This window comes from Sebastes umbrosus, chromosome 20 (genome assembly GCF_015220745.1).
Source record: "Sebastes umbrosus isolate fSebUmb1 chromosome 20, fSebUmb1.pri, whole genome shotgun sequence".
Classification (NCBI taxonomy): Eukaryota; Metazoa; Chordata; class Actinopteri; order Perciformes; family Sebastidae; genus Sebastes; species Sebastes umbrosus.
In genome coordinates, this window is record NC_051288.1 from 20134692 (window position 1) to 20154562 (window position 19871).

Sequence of the window (19871 nt, forward strand, 5' to 3'; positions counted from 1 at the left end):
CAGTCTCTTGTCCAATTTTAGGAAACTAGTTTTTTCTCAGGTTAGCATTAAAATACCGGCTGTTAAAGGGAAAAAGGTTTTTGATTCGAGTAAAATGAGCACACATAAAACTGGACCATGTTTCTGTGGTTGGTTGGCCGGATGCTCTGAACACCACCCGGCATCACAGCTGGCACAGTATTTGCCCTCCATACTTGTCTGTCATCACATAAAGTCAGATTAAGCCCTGAATAACGCTGCATATCCTCCAGGGCCATTAACACACACGCAGGATAAAACAATCACTGCTGTCCGTTCAACAGCTCGTGCGTCGTCCCGTCTCAGCGCTTCAGCCTTTGTTCTGTCTTCTGCTGCTCTTATTTTAGCTGGATTGAGCACTGTGAAGTGTTGAGTAATGCCGCAGCCTTATTTAAAAAGGTTTGCTGGTGTTATTTATGATGGTACCAGTTATTTTAAGGTTTAAGTGTGTGTGTGTGTGTGTCCATGGGATGTAGGACAGCTCCCCCTGGTTCCTCTGCTTTCCGTGTGATTAATGAGGAGAACTCAGCAGTTGGTTAACTTTGACACTCACACTTACTTTCTCAAAGACACAAAAAAGGAGAAACTCTTGAGGGAATGTGTCTTGTTAGCTCTCACTGACCTCCGGCTCATCGTGTCAATAAAATTAGGAGAAAAGCTCACCCAGAACGAGCCTCCTGAATCTAAATTACTTTTGACTTTGTCGAGGTCTTAAAGGGCATGTTCCCTTTTCTTTTTTTTTCCATCTCAGAGCTTATACAAATGATTCCAATGATTTCTAAGCAGGCACAGCACCAGCTCACCAATAGCTTGTGTTGACCTCAAAAACCATGACATTTTATTTTTTTTATAAAACAAGGCCCATAGAGAGGCGAAGTCTGGTGGTCAACGGCAAGAGACAAATAATTTGATCCCGTTTGAATTGCGCCATGAATCACAGATGTATTATCATTTAGTTTGCGTGAAACCGCTCAATGAACTACATCTCTCATCTCGCACAATATACGTCGCCAACGCTAGCCACCTAACTTAACTATGTTCCACGTACAAATGAAACGTTATCTTATCTGATGTATTTTATCCAGCGACTCCTGGTATTTTTTATCAGCCGAGAAGAGAAAGAACGAGCGAACACCCGTCGTTCGTGCGAGTACATCCCAGTACGAAACACACAGGCTTGCAAAATTAGCTTTTAAATTGATAAACTGCGTATGTGTGATTCATGGCGCAATTCAAACGGGATTAAAAAAATATTTTTCTCTCGCCTTAGACAACCGTACGTATTTTTTACGAAATAAGGATGGGTTTATGTTAATCACAATTATAAATTATGAGAAATAAAATATAAAATATAAAATATAAAATATATATATATATATATATATATATATATATAAAGTATGTTGATGCTACAGCCAGGAGACTGTTAGTTTAGAAGCTAAGCTAACAGCTAAGAGTCTCCTGGCTGTATACATCAAATTGGACAAAATGTTCTGCTGGATCTCAGCTTCACCATCTGTAAAGGACCCCTGAGCTGTCTGAGCGTGGCGTGGGAAAGTGTCACAGAAAGGTACAGTGAAACATCAACCTTTTTTTTGTATTGGATTCTTTTTATTTCATAAAATGTGGATAATTTATATCATCTTTTTTCAGTGATAACATTTTTTCAACATACTATAATATGACTGTTTACATTTTTTTCGACATACTATAGCATGACTTTTTTTATATTCTCAATATACTATAATATGACTTTACTTTTTCCACATACTATAGTATGACTTATTTTTTCGAGATACTATAATATGATTGTTTTTGGACATACTATACTTTGACGTTTTTATTTTTTTGACATACTAATCGATGACCTTTTTTTATTTTTTTGATATACTATACTATGAATTTTTTTCATTTTTAAAACATACTATATCACTTTTTTATATTTTCGACATACTATAGTATTATGTTTTTCAACATACTATACTATGACTTTTTTAGTTTCCCAACATACTATACTATGATTTTGTTTCGAATTACTATATTATGACATTTCTTTTTTTTCGACATACTATGCTATGACTTTTTTTTACGAAATTTTTCGACAGACTATACTATGACTTCTTTTTTTTGACATACTGTACTGACTTTTTTTTCGAAATACTATACTATAATTTTTTTTTCGACATACTATACTATGATTTTTTTTTTTTTTACATTTTTCAACATTCTATACTATGACTTTTCTTTTTTTCGATCTACTATAATATGACTTTTTTTCGACAAACTATACTACGATTTTTTTTTTTATTTTTAAGACATACTATACTATGACTTTTTTCTACATAGTATGACTTTTTTTCATATTTTTCGACATACTATACTTTGACTTTTCTTTCGACATACTATACTATGACTTTTTTTCCAACGTACTTTAATGATTTTTTTTTTAACATACCATACTATGACTTCTTTATTTTTAAGACATACTACTAGCGGGAGAGAGGAGCAGACGGAGCCAGTACGCCAAACGGCAGTTCCAGACTGTGTGTTTTGTGGTTGACGATGGTGGTTGGCGTGTGTGTCGGTAGTTTACCATAAAACTTTCTGTTAGAAAGTAGATTTAAATTGTATACTTTTCATTTATTGTTAATAAATTGCCTAATTTTTTAACAATCCGTTGCCCGTCTCTCTTTACCTCTTTTTTTTCCAATTTACTGTCACTCCCTCCATGCCCTGGACCCTAAACAAGGGCTAGAAAAAGTCGTAGTATAATATGTAAAAGAAAAAGTCATGATAAAGTATGTCGAAAAAAGTCATAGTATGGTATGTTTAAAATTTTTGTAAAAAACGTCATAGTATAGTATGTCGGAAAAAAAAAGAGTCATAGTATAGTATGTCGAAAAAAAAAAAAAGTCATAGTAGTATGTCGAAATTTCTTGAAAAAAAAGTGATAGTATAGTATGTCGAAAAAAAGTCGTATAATAGGTCGAAAAAAAAGTGATAGTATAGTATGTCGAAAAAAAGTCGTATAATAGGTCAAAAAAAAAAGTGATAGTATAGTATGTCGGAAAATTTCGTAAAAAACGTCAGTATAGTATGTCGGAAAAAAAAGTAATGGTATAGTATGTCAAAAAAAAATGAAAAAGTCATTGTACAGTATGTCGAAAAAAATGTCATAGTATGGTATGTCAAAGAAAAGTCATAGTATGTCGAAAAATGTAGTTAAAAAAGTCATAGTATATAGTATGTCGAAAAAAAGTTATAGTATAGTGTGTCGAAAAATTTTGTGAAAAATGTCATATAATAATATATATATATATATATATATAATAGTATAGTATGTTGAAAAAAACGTATAATATAGGTCATAATTTAGCATGTCAGTTTAGTACGTCGAAAAAAGTCAAAGTTCACGTTAAAAAGCAATACTATAGTATGTCGATAAAGTAAAAAAAAGTAATAACATAGTATTTCGAAAAATATAAAAAGTGATAGTGTAGTATGTCAAAAACTTTTGAAAAAAAAGTCATAGTATAGTGTGTCAAAACAGCTAACCCTTTGCATATCACATATTTACCCTTATTCGGTGAATAACAAACGAAGAAAACAAGTTAATTCAAGCTTATTATTCAATAAGATGGAGAAGAAAAGCCACACCAACACTGAGGGCTTGTTCTCACCAGGTATATGTTTTAATACTCAACCATGATTCAGCACATTACACTGAGGAACAGCTGGCGGGTTTAACACGGGTAATGTAGGCTTTACACTGCCCCCTCACCGTCCCAGCCACAGACATACAGTATTTACATTAACCTACAGGATCTGCATGATAAAACATCAATTCTCAGGAGGGAAGGAGTAGCGATAGGATTGAGTTTATGTACAGGATTATAACAACAGGCATCGGACAGGTCCATGTTGGAGAAACAGCAGTTGCAGGTTACAAGATGCTTCACGACACAATGGTTCACAGTACATCAAAGCACAAATCAAGTCCCTACACTTATAGCAACGGTATAAAAACAACCATCAGGGCCATGTTATCCAACAACCGACGGCCCTGTGAAAATACAGCAAATGTCGCCATCTTCTGGTTAGATCACACATCTGCTCAGAGTACAACGGAACAGACAACATTTAACTTCAAGAGTTCGGCTATCTATTTCAGTCAAGAATGAATGCAGTAACACATACTATCTAATCCAAGGAATAGTAGCTATCTATCCATCTATCTATCTATCTATCTATCTAGAGCCATCTGCTGGAATCAGTACAAAAAGATATTTTTAACGACCCGACAGTCAGCTTCAAATGGCTTTGAAAGGAGAGAATTGTTCTGTACAGTTTAAAAGGACCATACCAATGTTTTTTTGCAAGTTTTAGCTCCTTAACTACAAAGATAACAGATTATATACACTTGGTATAACTGCTGACAAACGCATATTGTAGTGTTTTAGTTTCTTAGTGTATATTTTTCCAGGCAGCCACTTGTTTCCATACAGTTTTCCCTTTGGAATAGAAATCAATTAGCAGACTCTTGCTTGAGTTGTGTAATCCATCACATCTGTTTTTCTCCATTATTGTTGTGAAGTAATGCAGTTTAATTGATCTGAGAAAGAGTGCACTGCGGTACCTCTCAACAATGATGTGACTTTGACAAAAATAAATGCAGATTTAAACATTTATTGTGATGGATTCTACATGTTTCAAGAGTTTATTTGTGAAATCAATGGAAACCAACAGCTTCCTGGAAATACTTTTGAGAAGATCACCACACTTAAGACACAAAAAGGGGAAGTCTCTCTACATCGTGTGGTTTTAATTGCGGACCTTGATGTGAGCATTGTACGTTATCACTTTCTCCCTTCATAAAGGGATTATATAAATTTTAAGTAATGACTTTATTCATGGTTAATTAGGGCCAAAGCACCGACCACGTCAGGCAGCGAAGGCCCCATTGAGACTGTAGGAATTCTTATTATTTTTTGCATTTTTGAGGGCCTTAAGGTGCTTGAAAAGTTGTTAAAGTTTGCACACTTATCAGACGCGGTGTAAAATTTGTTCTTTTAAGGGTTTCGGGCTTGGATGTTGCAAAATGGCTCGCAAGCACCCCTACAAAGTCGGAAAAATTGAGCCCCTCGTTCAGGTTTCACCTACATGAATGAAATTTGGTAGGCAGATGTAACATTTGGAGACGGACAAAAAAGCCTCTTGGAGGTATACCCAAAACCAAACAGGAAGTCAGCCACTCTTGTGGGAGGTATCCACAGCTGTTGCGCCAGTACCCCCGATGATAATATATTATTGCTTTTGGTTTGCCAGGTTGTGAAAAATCTCTCTGCTTGGTGAGCCATTCATAGTCAGAATCTTCGTTTCTACTATCAAGTCTGCCATTATAAATGTTAATAAGTCATTAATAATAAGGGTCACAAGTTCTGTTTCGAATAAGCCAACAGCAGAGGTTAGTAAATGTTCTTATTAAACATTTATAACAGATCTATAAATTACTAGTAAACAATTTATCAACCATTAATAAACAGCCTTTTAAGCCTGAAATAGTCAGCAGTAGTGTATACATCATTGGTAAAGGGAATAAACACACTAAAACGTGAAAAATCACTGGTATGGTCCTGTGTTAAATAGCTTAGTCATGGGTCTAAACAGCACTTTCACCAGTAAAGGTATAAGACAACAGCCTGAAGAGACGAGCCCCGAACTGTGACATCTGATGCAGGAGTTTGGGGTTAATCTATGCTAATAATTTTAGAAGGACATGATGATTTACAGTCAGCCTTTATTCTAGATGTTCTAGTGGTTAGTTGGTTGATTTTTGTTACTAAACACACAGAGGACACACATTAATGAGTGAATTTTAGCATAGATTGTTATGTGAACATCTTAGAAATATCCCCAGAATATTTTTTAACACTATTGTCCTTAAAATACATGCCATGCTGATTTTTTGATTTTCAGTATCAGTGAAAGGCCCCGATCAGCATGCCAGGCTCTACCTAAACGTTGCTGACCCCCCATCAGTCATCGTGCTGCCTCTCAACAGGCTGTAGCTCACATGTAAAGCACCACAAATCGCCCACACACTCTGTCATCCTGGCAGCTCGGGAAGGTCTGCCCACACTGCTGTACTCGTCCGACGATTAGCAACCGCAAACACAACACTGAGTTCAGATTTGAAATGAGCACAGAGACGGCCGTTTGCACTGACCTAAGTTAGGAGCATCTTTCTTTTCTTTTAAAGTTTACTTTTGTCTTCCTTTAACTCTCCTTCCTCCTCCTTACGCGGTCACATGGCACAGATGGTAAGCCAATGGCACGGCCTCAATCAGACCAGAATTTGTGTGTTTGTGTCGTCATTTTCTACATGGTGGGTGCGTGCGTGCTGGTTTGTGTGTGAATGATGTTTTTGTTTAATATCGCTGATTTCATTTGTTTCTTGTTGATCGTGTGTGTGTTTGAGCTTGCCGTGCACATGGAAGTATTCATCCTTGCCCTCGCCGTGGGCGTGTTCCTCGTGCGTGTGTGTTAGGTCATTGTCAACGCGTGTCAGATCTTCTGTGTGTGCGTGCGGTTCCTCTGGATGTGCTCGCGTGTTGGTGACCTCCTCGATCCAGCTCCTGAAGCGGCTGACTCGAGTGTAGAGCGCGGGAGAGGAGGGGCCGGCGCAGCCGTAACCCCCGGCAACGACCCCTGTGAGGACCCAGCGACCCATCTCGCCCTGACACACCAGCCCGCCTCCAGAGTTGCCCTGACAACTGTCGTCATGGAGGAGGCTGGTGTCTGGAGGACTGCCAGCACACAGGGTGCCGTGGCTGGAGAAGCTGTCGCCGTAGTGCTTCTTACATTGCCACGATGACATCAGAGGGACCCAGGAAGCGAGGACTGAGTCTACGAGAGAGGATGTATGAGATGACGAAAAGGAGCGGTATGTCAGAAATGCTTAAACAATTAGTTGATGAATTGATGAGTCAATCAACAACACTTACCTAAATGAGCTAAATGCTAACATTGCATGCTTACAATCAGTAGGTGATTTGACTGGGGATGCAATCACCCTTGTTAGCAAAATGACCAAAATGCATGCCCCTTGATAAACTGCCACCCCCCCCTCTCCATCCCCTAGTAGCAGAGAGAGTGCCGGGGCAGAGCGGTTGTTTAGCTGAATATGTCCTGCTCATTGATCCTTTATATTACTGAGCTTTGTGCAAGTTAGACTCTAAGGCCCCGACCCTGGCTCTGAAATATCAGTAGCCTAACTGAGCTGTGTGTTGTCCATGGTGCTGAAGTAGCAGAGGGATTTGTAATCGCAGCTTTTTCTCTGAGTCCCGCTCTTCTGTCAGTTTCAGGGGGGCTAGCCACGGGTGAACGTCTCCGCTGTCGTCTTAAATATGCGACGGCCTGCTGGCAGTTTGCAGAACAGTTTCCAGAACAGAAATGCTCGCCATCCAATCGCCGAAAAATGAAATTCTTGCAGAAATCTCCAAATGTCAAAATTTGATAAATTCTCATGCGTTCAAAAATGGTTAAATTTAGCACCAAATCTGAGCGACATGGTATCAACCCAAAAATTGCTTCAACAACTTATGAGACATAATAGAGCATGGGAATGGCCATCATATACTTATATCATAATATTCTAAGCCCTTATACACTTTCACGTTATTTTAATCCATTTTTATTTCTGATTTAAGACTAGAACAAGTTAGTGCTGAGATGCATCTCAAATTAATCTTCTGGAGCCTCATAACAGAAAAATATCCTAACTAATTGTCCTATCTTAAGTTTCAAAGATGAGAAAAAAAATCCTATCTTCCTATTACAGAAGCAATTCCTAAACTCCTGGCTGTGTCCTCCTATCTTATCTTAACTTAAGAAATCCTAAGTATAACTGTGAATTTGATTCTTCAATCGGCACTCGTCCTATCGTACTCGAGATGGACAAGCTTGCTATCATGAATAAAAAAAGATGGGCATTCAATGTTAGCTACAAGGAGTCAGAGAAGAAGAAGAAACCCTCTAATTAAATAAATGTAAATATATATATAAAATTAAATTTACAGCATCATCATACGGTTTGAGTAGCTTTCAATCATTATATTTTGATGTTCATGTTATTCCCAATCTACATTGTCAGTACCATATAGACCTAACAACAGTTAGGACGGTTCTATAATAGCTATAATAGCTTCCTATCCTAAGATAAGATTTTTTTCCTAAAAGCCGTTAGGAAACATGTGGCTGTAATAACAAAAATTCTAAATGTCATCCTAAACTGAGATAAGATAGGATTTCAGACTCAGGACGTTTCTGTAATGAGGCCCCTGGTAGGTTCCCAGCTTTCAGGTGGTGTACACCACTTCTTTGTGGCATACACGGTTGTCTATTTATCTACCCCTGAACATCCCCTGTCCCCACCGCTACCCCTCTAAAAACCGAGGCAGAATGTTAAAAATTAACAAATCGCCTACTGCTTACAATGACGATGCTAACATGCTACATATTTTTAGATACTTTCTGAGTATCGTTTGATGTTTAAAAAGACATTACTACAGTACACTTAAGAGAAAAACACATACCTGGTCCTGTCCAGCTAGCGGTAACCATGACAACGCAAGAAGATGGAGAATTCCCCCCTGATGCCACGTCGGCAGAAGGAAGACACGCTGCGTTGGTGTCGGGGTCAAACGTCAGACAGTGACCCTTGGTGCTGGGCAGCTTCAACAAAGCCAGATCGTGACCTCCGCTCTGACCCTTGAACTTCCTGTGAACCACCACCTGCTCCGGGATGACGGTCTGCTCTGAAGCCCCGACGCGCACCACGTACCTGGACGGGTCGCTGCCAAACCTGCAGGAGGGAGGAGAGAAGAAACTTAAGGTGGATTCATATGTTTGTGCCTCATGGTGTTTCGGTGGTCCCACTGAAGATTCCTCCTGCGCAGGATTTGATTTACACTTCAGCGTTGGATTTACCTGCTGACGCAGTATGCGGATGTCAGGGCCCAGCAAGGACTGATCAGAGTGCCGCTACAGAGAGGACCGCCATCTTCTTCTTGAGACTGAAGCCACACGGAAACCTGCCATGGCCACGTGGTGCTGAGAGAGAACGGGAAAACATCACAATCAAAACTCCATTCTTATCTTCTCAACTCCTCAGCCACAGAAACTACGGTGTTGCCGCTTATAATGAAACGGTCGAGACAGATGGCCGCCCACCCAGAGCCGGGTTCTGCCCATCGTTTCTACCACTAAAGGGGAGTTTTTCATTGCCATTGTCGCATTATAATGCATGCTCATGAGGGATCTCTTGTTGGGTCTCTAAATTATAAAGTACGGTCTAGACCTGCTTTATATGAAAAGCGTCTCAAGATACCTTCTGTTATGATTCAACACTATATAAAAATAAATTGAATTGAATGACTATACACTTCTTCTTTTTTTATTTTGAAAGAAACTGCTGCAGGAAATACTTTCAACTCGGTGCACAAGAGGACTCAAAGTAAGAAAAGATAACAACTTTAAAATGTGGTCACTCAAAGCTGAATTACCACGCACTCAAAGCAGAAGATAGCCCCAGAGAATCAGTTCCGGAGTGGCCCAAAAAGCCACAGATTAACTGTGTGTTACTTTATGTCAATTCAATTAAAGGTGCTGTGTGGAGTGTTTGAGCACTAGAAGAGCTACAAAGCAATGTTTTGTCAAATTTTAAATGTTTTTAATGTTTTAAAATTGCACCGCTAGAGTACAATAACAACTAAGGTGAGCATTGCATTACTACCTAAACTTTAAAAAGTTTTATAGAGGGCCCCAGTGTCAAAATCTAGTTTTAAGACCTCTATGATATTTGTTTAAATTGTGCTCACATGGTGCATATTCCTAAATAAAGTTGTGTTTAATGAAGTTATCACAAAACAAATTGACACACATAAAAACCTGTGGAAAGGTATAAGAGTACTAGCTGGTTTTTGGGTCTCTGTGTGAATAATGAAGCTGCCATGTGTTATCTGCTTAATGGGAACTAGGAGGCAGCAGGGGACATAAATACTGGCAAGAGGTCAGTAGAGGATGAGGATGTTTTATTGTTATTATATTACAGTATTCACACTTAAAAAAAAGTCTCTGATACAGCTTCATTGTGAGTTTCTAAATCATCCGGATGAAGCCGCAGACAGATATTATCCCACCACATTAGGTCCTGAATCCTACCTGAGCATGTTTTCCTCCCCCTGGTTCCTCCTCTTGCTCTCCGCCTCCACCAGCTTCCTCAGCCCACAGCTCAGCTCTTGAGGCTTGGCCTGTACCGCCGACTCCCGCGGCGTGACGTCACACCTCGCCCCTGCGTCCAGCCGGCGTCTGCAGCCCCGGATGCTCTGGCCCAGAGAGGGACACTCTCCCAGGAACTCCTCCTTCCCCGTGCACCTCACCTGGTCCAGGTGGATGGGCCCTTTCCCCTGACCGAACCCTCCGGCTGCTACCGCTCCACCACTGAGGAGGGAGAAAAATGTGAATTTTTGTGTAATAATAATAATAATAAAAGAATAACTCTCTGTCTCTTCAATGTATATAAATATGAACCTGTGTCCAAGCTGTCTGCACACCACGGCTGCATTCAGGTCGTTCCAGCCTGAGTCACAAATACTTCCCCAGTCGCCATGGAGATACACCTCGACTCGACCCTCCTTTCTGCTGCTGCCACCCACAAGACGCACCAGGGGACCTGACAGGGAAAAGAAATAACACACAATCCTCATTCATATTCATGTCGGTGCACCTACATACTCCAGTCTGAGAGCGATATGTCCACTGACAGTGTTAAATGTCATCTGCAGCCTGGTGCCTCTTTATTCAGCCTCTATTCTCATTCTAATGGACTGTGTGTCTACAGGAGGCGCAGTAAACACCGCTTTATTCTCTCTGCTGTCAACATGTGGCATTTAAACTCTTTGGACAGAGGAAAAACACCAGCGTTTTCTACACTGAGGTAAAAATACAGCGCCACAAAAGGAGACAGAAGTGGTTTAATTCTTTCATAGATTACATGGAAACATCTTTTGTATGTTTATTATCGATTTGATAGGAATTTGTCTCAAGTGGGATGTGATGCAATTTCTGCAAGAGTTTAATAAAGTAAAGTAAACAGCTCTCAGACTGGCGCCAGACCAGCACTCTGCAGGGACAGCTTGCCCTTTCCGTACAAAATGAATTACAGTTGCACAAAACTTCTGCAGTGCAGTGCAGTGCAACGATCCTATCGTTTTTCCTGGTTTCTTTCTTCCTTCCGTTGTTCTTCTTACTACAATTGCTTTCCAATAAACAAAAACTCACAAAATGTTACACAGCACTCTCAAACAACGTATAATCAATAAGTCGAGGCGAGTTCTCCTAACTGTGGCACATTTATTTTTATATAGAGGCAGTTTCAAAGTGCTTTACAGACAAAATAAAAGAGGATTTTGAGGCACAACTGAAATAAAATAAAATAAAAGTGATAAACACAACAATTAGAAAAGCAGCAGAAATTAACTGGGTTTTAAGGCTGCTTTTAAAAAGGACGGTTAAAGTTGGTTCACAACTTATATCCTCTGGTAATTTGCGGTGCATAATAACAATGAAACTCTTGGTGAAGCAAACAAAAAGCTCTACACTTTGTAAATTCATTAAAACATCAACCATTCGTGTATAACCAAGTGGGCAACCTCTAGTTCTGAAAAGTGAAGCCAATGAGGAAGTGGCTTAAACTTGCATTCTTTCTAACAGCAGGGGGCGACTCCTCTGGTTGCAAAAAGAAGTCTGATTGTATAGAAGTCTATGAGAAAATGAGCCTACTTCTCTCTTGATTTATTACCTCAGTAAACATTGTAAACATGAGTTTATGGTCTCAATCGCTAGTTTCAAGTCTTCTTCAATACAGCATGATGTTCATTTAGTAAACTATGGTCCCATTTAGAGTCAAATAGACCATAAAGCAGGGGATGCTTTAGGGCGTGGCTACCTTGTGATTAACAGGTCACTACCACGACGTTGTCCGGTCTGGGTGTCGTCATACAACTTTAATTCTTTCACAGTGTGTTTTCAGTTCATTAAGGTTAATTGTAACTTTTTGGTCGCCTAAAAATGTCTTATTCAGCATTCGGTACTTAGCTCCACCCTCTCGGGAGACTGCATGGCGACGGCCAAAATGCCGAACTCGTGGCTTCAAAATAACAGTCCACAAACCAATGGGTGACATCACGCTGACTACGTCCACTTCGTATATACAGTCTACGCTTTCACATATCAAACTGAGGTGAATCTTTTCATAATTGTAAATAAATTAAGCTCTTCTATAATCTGGATTCTGAAGAAATGCTGACAATTTTAAGTTTTTTCCTTTGAAAACTTCATTAGACAACAACTCTTTTTCCTTGCTGCTCCTTATAACTTTAATTCACATCCAGAACAAATAAGCAATGGCCTAAATGTTGGGGATGAGAGCTTGAATAACGGTAAATAATTTAGGAGGCATGTTTTCAGGACTACAGAAGTCAAGTTGAGTTTTATTTATATAGCCCAATAAGAGAAATTTGCTTCAGGGGGCTTTACAATCTGTAGAGCATACAACACTCTCTGTCATTTTCAACCCTCACTCTGGATAAGGAAAAGCTCCCCAAACAAACCCCTGTAAGAGGGGTTATCTCTTACCAGTGGAAGGTGCGATAACGGGCACTTCATTGGTTTCTTGGCTGGATCGGCTCCTGCAGCGAACGCCAACAACCTCACTGTGGGAGCAGTCGGTGCGGCCCCAGATCCCGTGTGGACAGTCCAGCAGGGAGGTCTCGGATCCCTCACAGTGGACATCGTCCATGAGGATCAGACCGACGCCCTCGCCGAACGCCCCGTCTGCTACGACCTCAGCGTGACCCCTGAAGATGGAGAAGAGGTTCAGGTCTTCACCCTGTTTGTACTGTTGACACCAACTCTAAGATCTGTCTTTTTAGTTTTCCGTCATTACTCAAAATAACAAATGAAACGTCATACACACAACAAAAAGTGTGTTCATAGAACCAAAGAAATGTCAGTCACTGTATTACTTAACAGTGTGTAGGATTTGGCAGCATCTGGTGGTGTGGTTGCAGATTACAACCAACTGAATACCCCTCTGCTCACTCCTCCCTTTCCAAAACAGCGGTCATTTTCAAACATATGGAAAAAGATTAATTTGTGTTTAGTACAGTGTACATCTCTTGGGGTGTTTCCATACCTGTAGCCCAGCTGTCTGCAGACCACGTCTGCATGCTGCTGGCTCCAGTGGTCGTCACACACCGTCCCCCAGTCGCCGTTGTGGAGAACTTCCACCCGACCTTCCCAGGGACTGTCTCCTCCAACCAGACGCACCACACCATCTGAAACAGTTTCATATTGTGGCCGTTATAAAGACCGTAAATGTGATTAAAGGCAGATACACTTGACTCTAAAGAGATGCGACCGTGAGGCAAGATCACATTTTTATAGATGCTAACATTAATGGTTCACTTACAGATAAATTATTAATATTACTTTGATGAATAGTAGCTGTTATTTCATGCCAGTAGATATGTTACTCTTCAGTTCCCATAAATCCTGCTTGTCACAAAAAGGATGCTGCAGCTTCATGCCGTAATGATTTATTGATGTTCAGGGGCTATAAATAGCAGCTTGAAGCCTATCAGTGTGTACAGCAGCCTGTGTGTGTGTGTGGGTGTGTGTGTGTGTGTGCTGTACATGTACCTGTATAAGGGCTGCAGGAGACCCCAGCATCCTCCATGTGGTCACAGTTGTGCTGCTCCCAGTCACCGTGGGGACACTGTTCCAGGAAGAGCTCGTTTCCTGTGCACTTCACAGCATCCAACAGGATCGGGCCTGAACCCTGACCGAAGTGAGCCCACGACCAGGCCTTCGCCACACCCCTGCAACACACATATATACATTTTCTTCATAAAATCTTGACCTGGTGATGGTGCAAGATGAAAAGATAAAGGATCATCAAAGTTACACGGTAATCCATTTAATAGTTTTCAGGATATTTCACTAAAAAACACAAATTTCAAACTCGTGGTGGCACTAGAGGAAAAGTCAGGGGATCACCAAAGTCTTTAGGATACATCCTCAGGGAATCATGAATGTCTAAAGAAAATTTCAAGGCAATGCATTTAATAGATGTTGAGATATTTCAGTTGGATCGACAGACCGACGTTGCCATCCATCAGCGTGGCTACAGACTATCAACCTTCTCAGGTGCACGTTGATTCTATACCTGCCTTCTTACTGGATAGAAACCTGAGGAACCTGCAGGGATGCCCAGTTCTTACAAAAAAAAAACATAGCAAAAGAAAACACTCAAATATCTAAAATAAATCCAATCATCCACATAAATAATGAATAGCTCCTACAAGGATGCTCATATGGTGATTATTTATTGATGCTAAAATGCTACGAAAAAAGCACTTTTGTGTGTGTTTGTGTGGGTCTATGCATATTTCTGCTCCTGTGTACAGCTGAACTTCATGTTTTTAAGCTGAAAATAAGAGCAGACTGAAGCATAGGCAATATAGGAAAGGGGTGCCCAAACTTTTTTTCCCTTGGAGGGCTAAAACTGAAACTTAGTGGTGGGCCACGGGCCAAAAGCAAATACCTGTTGTATTGTCTTGGTTAGATGCAAAATGGTAGTAGGATCCCAAGTTCCATTAACTGAAATGCCTTTTGTCCGTGTGCCACTGTCTCTGCCTCGCCATTTTTTTCTTACCTCACTTGCACCAAATTGACGTCCAGCGTAATTCTACCCGCCATGCTCAGATTATGAAAAGTAATGAATAATTAAGATCCTACATATTTAAAAAACATATATATCTTCATTTTATTATTATTATTATTATTTTAGCTAGAAACATCTGGCAGGCCAAATCTAACCTTATGGCGGGCCAACCTTTGGGCAGACTTGATATAGAATAACGCTTGCGAGCCCAATATTGGACTGTATCATATTGTACTGACCACAAGCTCCTTCCAACGCCTTCATGTTATTATTATTATTATGATAAATAATGGGCAAAATGATCAGAAAAGTAGATTATTCAGTCATCTGTGTTGTTAGGTATGTCATATAGAAAGTGAAGTGGCAGAATATCATATAAAAGATATCATGAAATCATATTTGTTGGAGAATTTAAAGATACGGTGAAAACATAAAATGCCTGTTCCAAGTTATAATCATGTGTTCATGTGTTAAATGTTCAGTTGTCCAACAAAAACAATTAACTTTTATTGTTTTTTTTAATTAAAATTCTTCTCTTTCCTCTTCCTATAAAGCGTTAAAATATTTTGTATGACTCATCTTGAACTCAGGGGCATATTTATCCAATAAAATCTGATTTGGGTTAACTAGCTAACCCCACCCACCACATTTAACAGTCAGCTCGAGTAGTAGCTAGTAGAACAATATCATAGTAGGATGTCAGTTGGCAAAACTATGAGAACGTGAAAAGAGTGTAAAAGTTTGACACACATACCTACTGCAGGAAAAAAAACAAAAAAACTATCCAGGTGGGAAAAAGCAAATCACCTCATTTTGTCTTTAAGCGTAAAAAACACATCAGTGCCTGTGTGCAGCTGTGCATCAGCATCAGAGCATCTATTATTCAGAAGCACAAACACAGATGGTGAGATGTCCCACTGTGTTAGAGGAGATGAAATGCAACCTAATGTTGAACATGGAGGGAATTATTTCTCTTCACAACTACAACTTCATCATTCGTTTGACACTCAAAGTTGTCTGGGATGTTACACCTCATCTGTCGGGGATACACTGAGTGTGTGTGTATGTGACGAGGGAAGCACCTGCACTGATTCCAACATAATCTACCTGAACAGACGTGCTTACCAGCGGTTTTTGAAAGCTTTGATTTAAACGACACCCATGTGCTTTGTTATAAAAGTCTGAACTCTTCCAGCTCACTAATAGTTATTCACTTAAGTATCAAGAAAATAGCACAATTTAATTTCTTATTAGGCTTTAAAGGAGAACGGAAGCTCCTGTTTATCTAGTAAAAAGACGTTTAGTCGGAACCAATGGGCTACAGACAGGGTGGGGAATTCAGAAAGTATTGTGAGATGGACTAACACATTGTTAGCTTTGGTCTTTAATGGGATTTGATGAAATGTCAGCCTTATCCTTTAATGCAGAGTACCCCGTCGTTGAGGGCTGCTCGGGAGGGATCCGTTTGGGAAAAGGGCCTAAAAGGTCACCACACGTGTGTTAACTTGGTGTGAAAAATCCCTGATGTACGTACCCGAAACCCAGCTGTCTGCACACCACCTCAGCATCTCTGTCGTCCCACTGGTCGTCGCAGACGGAGCCCCACCTTCCTGCGTGAAACACCTCCACTCGACCTTCAAAGTCTTCCTCGCCTCCGACCAATCGCAGCGGAGGGCCACTGCCTGAGAGAGGATGTAGAAATATACCTATGTAGGTCAGACCGCATCCTTCTCCCTCAAATTATTTCTAATTTAATTCTCCTTTATTAGCATGACTGTAAGTACAATACTAACAAACTAGGAATGCATGAAATGTTACCACACAGTATGGTATTAATAAATCTCTCACAAAAGTACAGATACATGTCTGTGTGTCTCTCAGGTGTCACTGGGGGGGATATATTCAGGTCTGGTTGCCATGACACTGTGGAAGTCACACTGACCTTCCGGCGGCGCACACACCACTGCGGCCTCGTTTCCATGGCTACAGTCACCGGTGACGAACGTCCTGCTCCGGCACTTACTCAGAGTGTTCTCGTCACCGCGGCAACCCAGACGCTCGTAGTGGAAGAGGCCGGAGCCTGAGCCGAACTGCGAGTGCTGCAACGCCGCGCCAATGTCACTGTTAAAATAAGAATAAGAACAAATGAGTCACAGCGGTGAAACGTCAATACTGAATGAGGAGTTTTTTTTTTGGTTGGTTTTTTTGTCCTACCCCAGGCCCAGCTGCCTGCAGATCACACTGGCGTCTCGGTCTGACCAGTGGGAGTCACACACCGCCCCCCACTGGCCGTTCAGGTAGACCTCAACACGCCCACTGCCGGAAGACAAGCTGCCCACCAGACGCGCTGCACCTAAGAAGCCAGAAAGAGACGAGACGGTTTAATGTTCACACAACAACCAGCAGCGTACAATAAAGTATTCACCAGCCGTATCACAATTTCATAATCTATTCATTGTTTGAAGCTGCATTAATAGATTTGTTGGCCATTTGGGGGCTGCAGAATAAGCTGTAAACACAACATGAAATACTATTAAGCAGTTATGACACTGAGAAACATTATTATTCATTTGAAGGTGCGTTTTAGGTAACCTGATGAATCTAAATCCAATACAGAGTGCTACAGGAAGGAGTCCTAAAACCCGGAAATGAGTTAGCATTTTAGCACTTCTGGTTCCCTTGTCTGGAAGTCAATGTGCCTGTGATTAACACAAGCTCAAGAGATTTTTATGTTTTGTTCTACGACATGAAAAATATCAATAAATACCCCACTCGCGAATTTTGAAGCCTTTTCTTGTCTTCAAAAAGGCGGTTGCTAACAAGTGGCTAAATGAGACTACTAAACGTCATCACGCCGACTCGTCCGCCTTTACAGCCTCGTTGTGTATACTCGCGTTCATGCGACCGTGGTGTAGATTGTTTATAGCCTGACTTTAGCTTTTTATTTCTGGCGATTACATTCACACTTCAAAAATCATAAAAGTGGTTTTCATTTGTGAAGATTATCTTGCTGAACAAAACATGGAAGTATCATAAACGTGTGTTTGCCGCAGTTTTCTGCAATAAATCCAAAATCAAATGGAAAAATCCCATTTGCTTTTTGTCGAGGAAACCCAGGGCAATGCTTACTTTCTGGTTTGCCTACAAAAATACGTCATCCCTGGAGCACTCTATCCACTCTTCTTTTAGCTCTGTTTTGATCTACATTAACTCCTGACGGAAATATCTGGCTCTTTAGCTGCTAAACGCTCCACTATGTTCACCAGCTAGTCGCTACCTTTGCCTGTCTGCCCTTTGGTGCAGAACAGGAAAGTGTACAGCGGGGATTTTAGGGGTTTGTTTGTTTTTTTCACTGAAAACATCTGCCTGCTGCTGCTGGAAACGAGATTGATGGGAGCAGAGTTTGTGCACCAGAAAACCAAAAGCATTAGTGTATCCAAAATACACTAAAACACTCTGTAGAGCTGAGGGGAACGGCAGAGTCGGGTTATAATTCTCTGTGGGTCCGTCACTATGAACAATCCCTCCCACATCACACACAGTAATTTGATTCATTGTTAATATAAGATTTTTCATCAAGCATAAATGCTAAACATAACTGTTTTATATCATTGTAAATTGAATATCGTTGGGTTTTGGAAAATGAATTTGCAGATGTCACTTGAGAAATCATGATGAGCATTTTCAGAATTTCCTGTCATTTGATAATCTAGTGGTTCCCAACCTTCTTGAACTGTGACCCATTGAAGACATCAGCGTTTACTTGGTCAGAATTTCCATAATATGTCTACAAGTTGTGTGCAGTTGAACCAAAGATTTCCTTCTTTTATAGTGTTTCAGTTGAATTCATTTTACAGGCCAGCAGAAGTAAAACTATACAGTATCTCACAAAAAAAAAAAGATTAGACAAAAACTAGAATAAAAATAATTAAATACATAAATTATTTTGAACAGCAAAAATGTATTTTCCGCAGTATAATTATATGTCCCCTTGGGAGGGGAGTCCAGACCCCTCAACAGATTAATTGATAACAATAACTGTATTGTGTTATGCTGTTATGACTAATTTTCCCCAATATTGATAGAAATTAAATTGGTTTAATTGGTGGAGGAGCATTAAATTTATTTAATGAGAACGACTGCATTTTTTTCTGTATTTTACAGTTCTTTAATAATAATAATTGTTGTTTATTTGTGTGTTTTATTCTAAATCGTAAAGCACTTTGTAGCTTTAAAGAAGTTAGCTTATCTTTTCTGGAGCTTTCACACCGTCTTCATGGATGTAATTGTATGATATTGTGGTGATTTCTTTTTTTTTTTGGTGGAGAATGAAGTTTGAACTTCAGCTTTTAAGCCGACGTAGACAAAAAGTCTATAAAGACAGTGAAATAAAAAAATACATTTTCCAAGCTCTAAACCTCTGTCCTATTAGTAGATAACAAATATGGGTAAAAATATATATATTTTTATATCAAAATCCCTATTTTTTCTGTTACAGTATGTTTGATCATGTTTCTTTAATAACACCTTTTGTTGTTTATCTTTGTGTTTTATTCTAAATCGTAAAGCACTTTGTAACTTTAAAGAAGTGCTATAAAAACAAAGTTTATTATTATTAGAAATGGTCCTGGATCGGTCACATTCGTGGTCGTACCCTGGTGGCAGTCGCAGTAGGCCCATCCGATGGCTCCAGAGTTTTGTCTGAAGAAACACCAGGGGTTGGACTCTCGGTCTGGGTTCCTGCAGTAACTGTGGTCGCCCAGCCCTCGGCCCGGGTACTGCATGACGTAGTCTGGAAACTCGGTCCACTTCAGACAGGGGGCGCCAGAGTCCGTCTGAGACACGGTGCCGTTGTAGTATCCCAACTCTGTGAATCCCTCAGAGCAGGACAGAGGCACTGCACAAGGAGAAGGAGGGAGGGGAGGGAGACAGTAAATGTTAGGAAGATGGGAGAATAAGATGTTTTGGATGAAAGGAGGAGGATTTGGGTCAGAGAGGACAATATGAATAAAAGGGGGGGAAGTTTGAGAGGAAAGATGAGTGGAATTGCTCTTATTCAAGTCACATT

General features: G+C 40.1%; 1 protein-coding gene across 4 annotated transcripts in view; it reads right to left on the reverse strand.

The window, feature by feature from the left end:
* Positions 1 to 3686: 3686 nt before the first annotated feature.
* LOC119479280 (neurotrypsin-like) overlaps positions 3687 to 19871 on the reverse strand; it is a 41954-nt gene continuing 25769 nt past the window's right edge. For all 4 annotated transcript variants that reach the window (XM_037754684.1, XM_037754685.1, XM_037754683.1 and 1 more), the window contains 12 exons: positions 19458 to 19700; positions 17018 to 17156; positions 16746 to 16924; positions 16338 to 16485; positions 13780 to 13958; positions 13274 to 13415; positions 12715 to 12935; positions 10609 to 10750; positions 10240 to 10518; positions 9007 to 9129; positions 8613 to 8881; positions 3687 to 6924 (listed from right to left, as the gene is read on the reverse strand). In XM_037754684.1, the coding sequence (XP_037610612.1) occupies positions 6362 to 6924; positions 8613 to 8881; positions 9007 to 9129; positions 10240 to 10518; positions 10609 to 10750; positions 12715 to 12935; positions 13274 to 13415; positions 13780 to 13958; positions 16338 to 16485; positions 16746 to 16924; positions 17018 to 17156; positions 19458 to 19700 (2627 nt within the window). In that variant the 3' untranslated portion in view covers positions 3687 to 6361. The remainder of the gene's footprint in view (positions 6925 to 8612; positions 8882 to 9006; positions 9130 to 10239; positions 10519 to 10608; positions 10751 to 12714; positions 12936 to 13273; positions 13416 to 13779; positions 13959 to 16337; positions 16486 to 16745; positions 16925 to 17017; positions 17157 to 19457; positions 19701 to 19871) is intronic.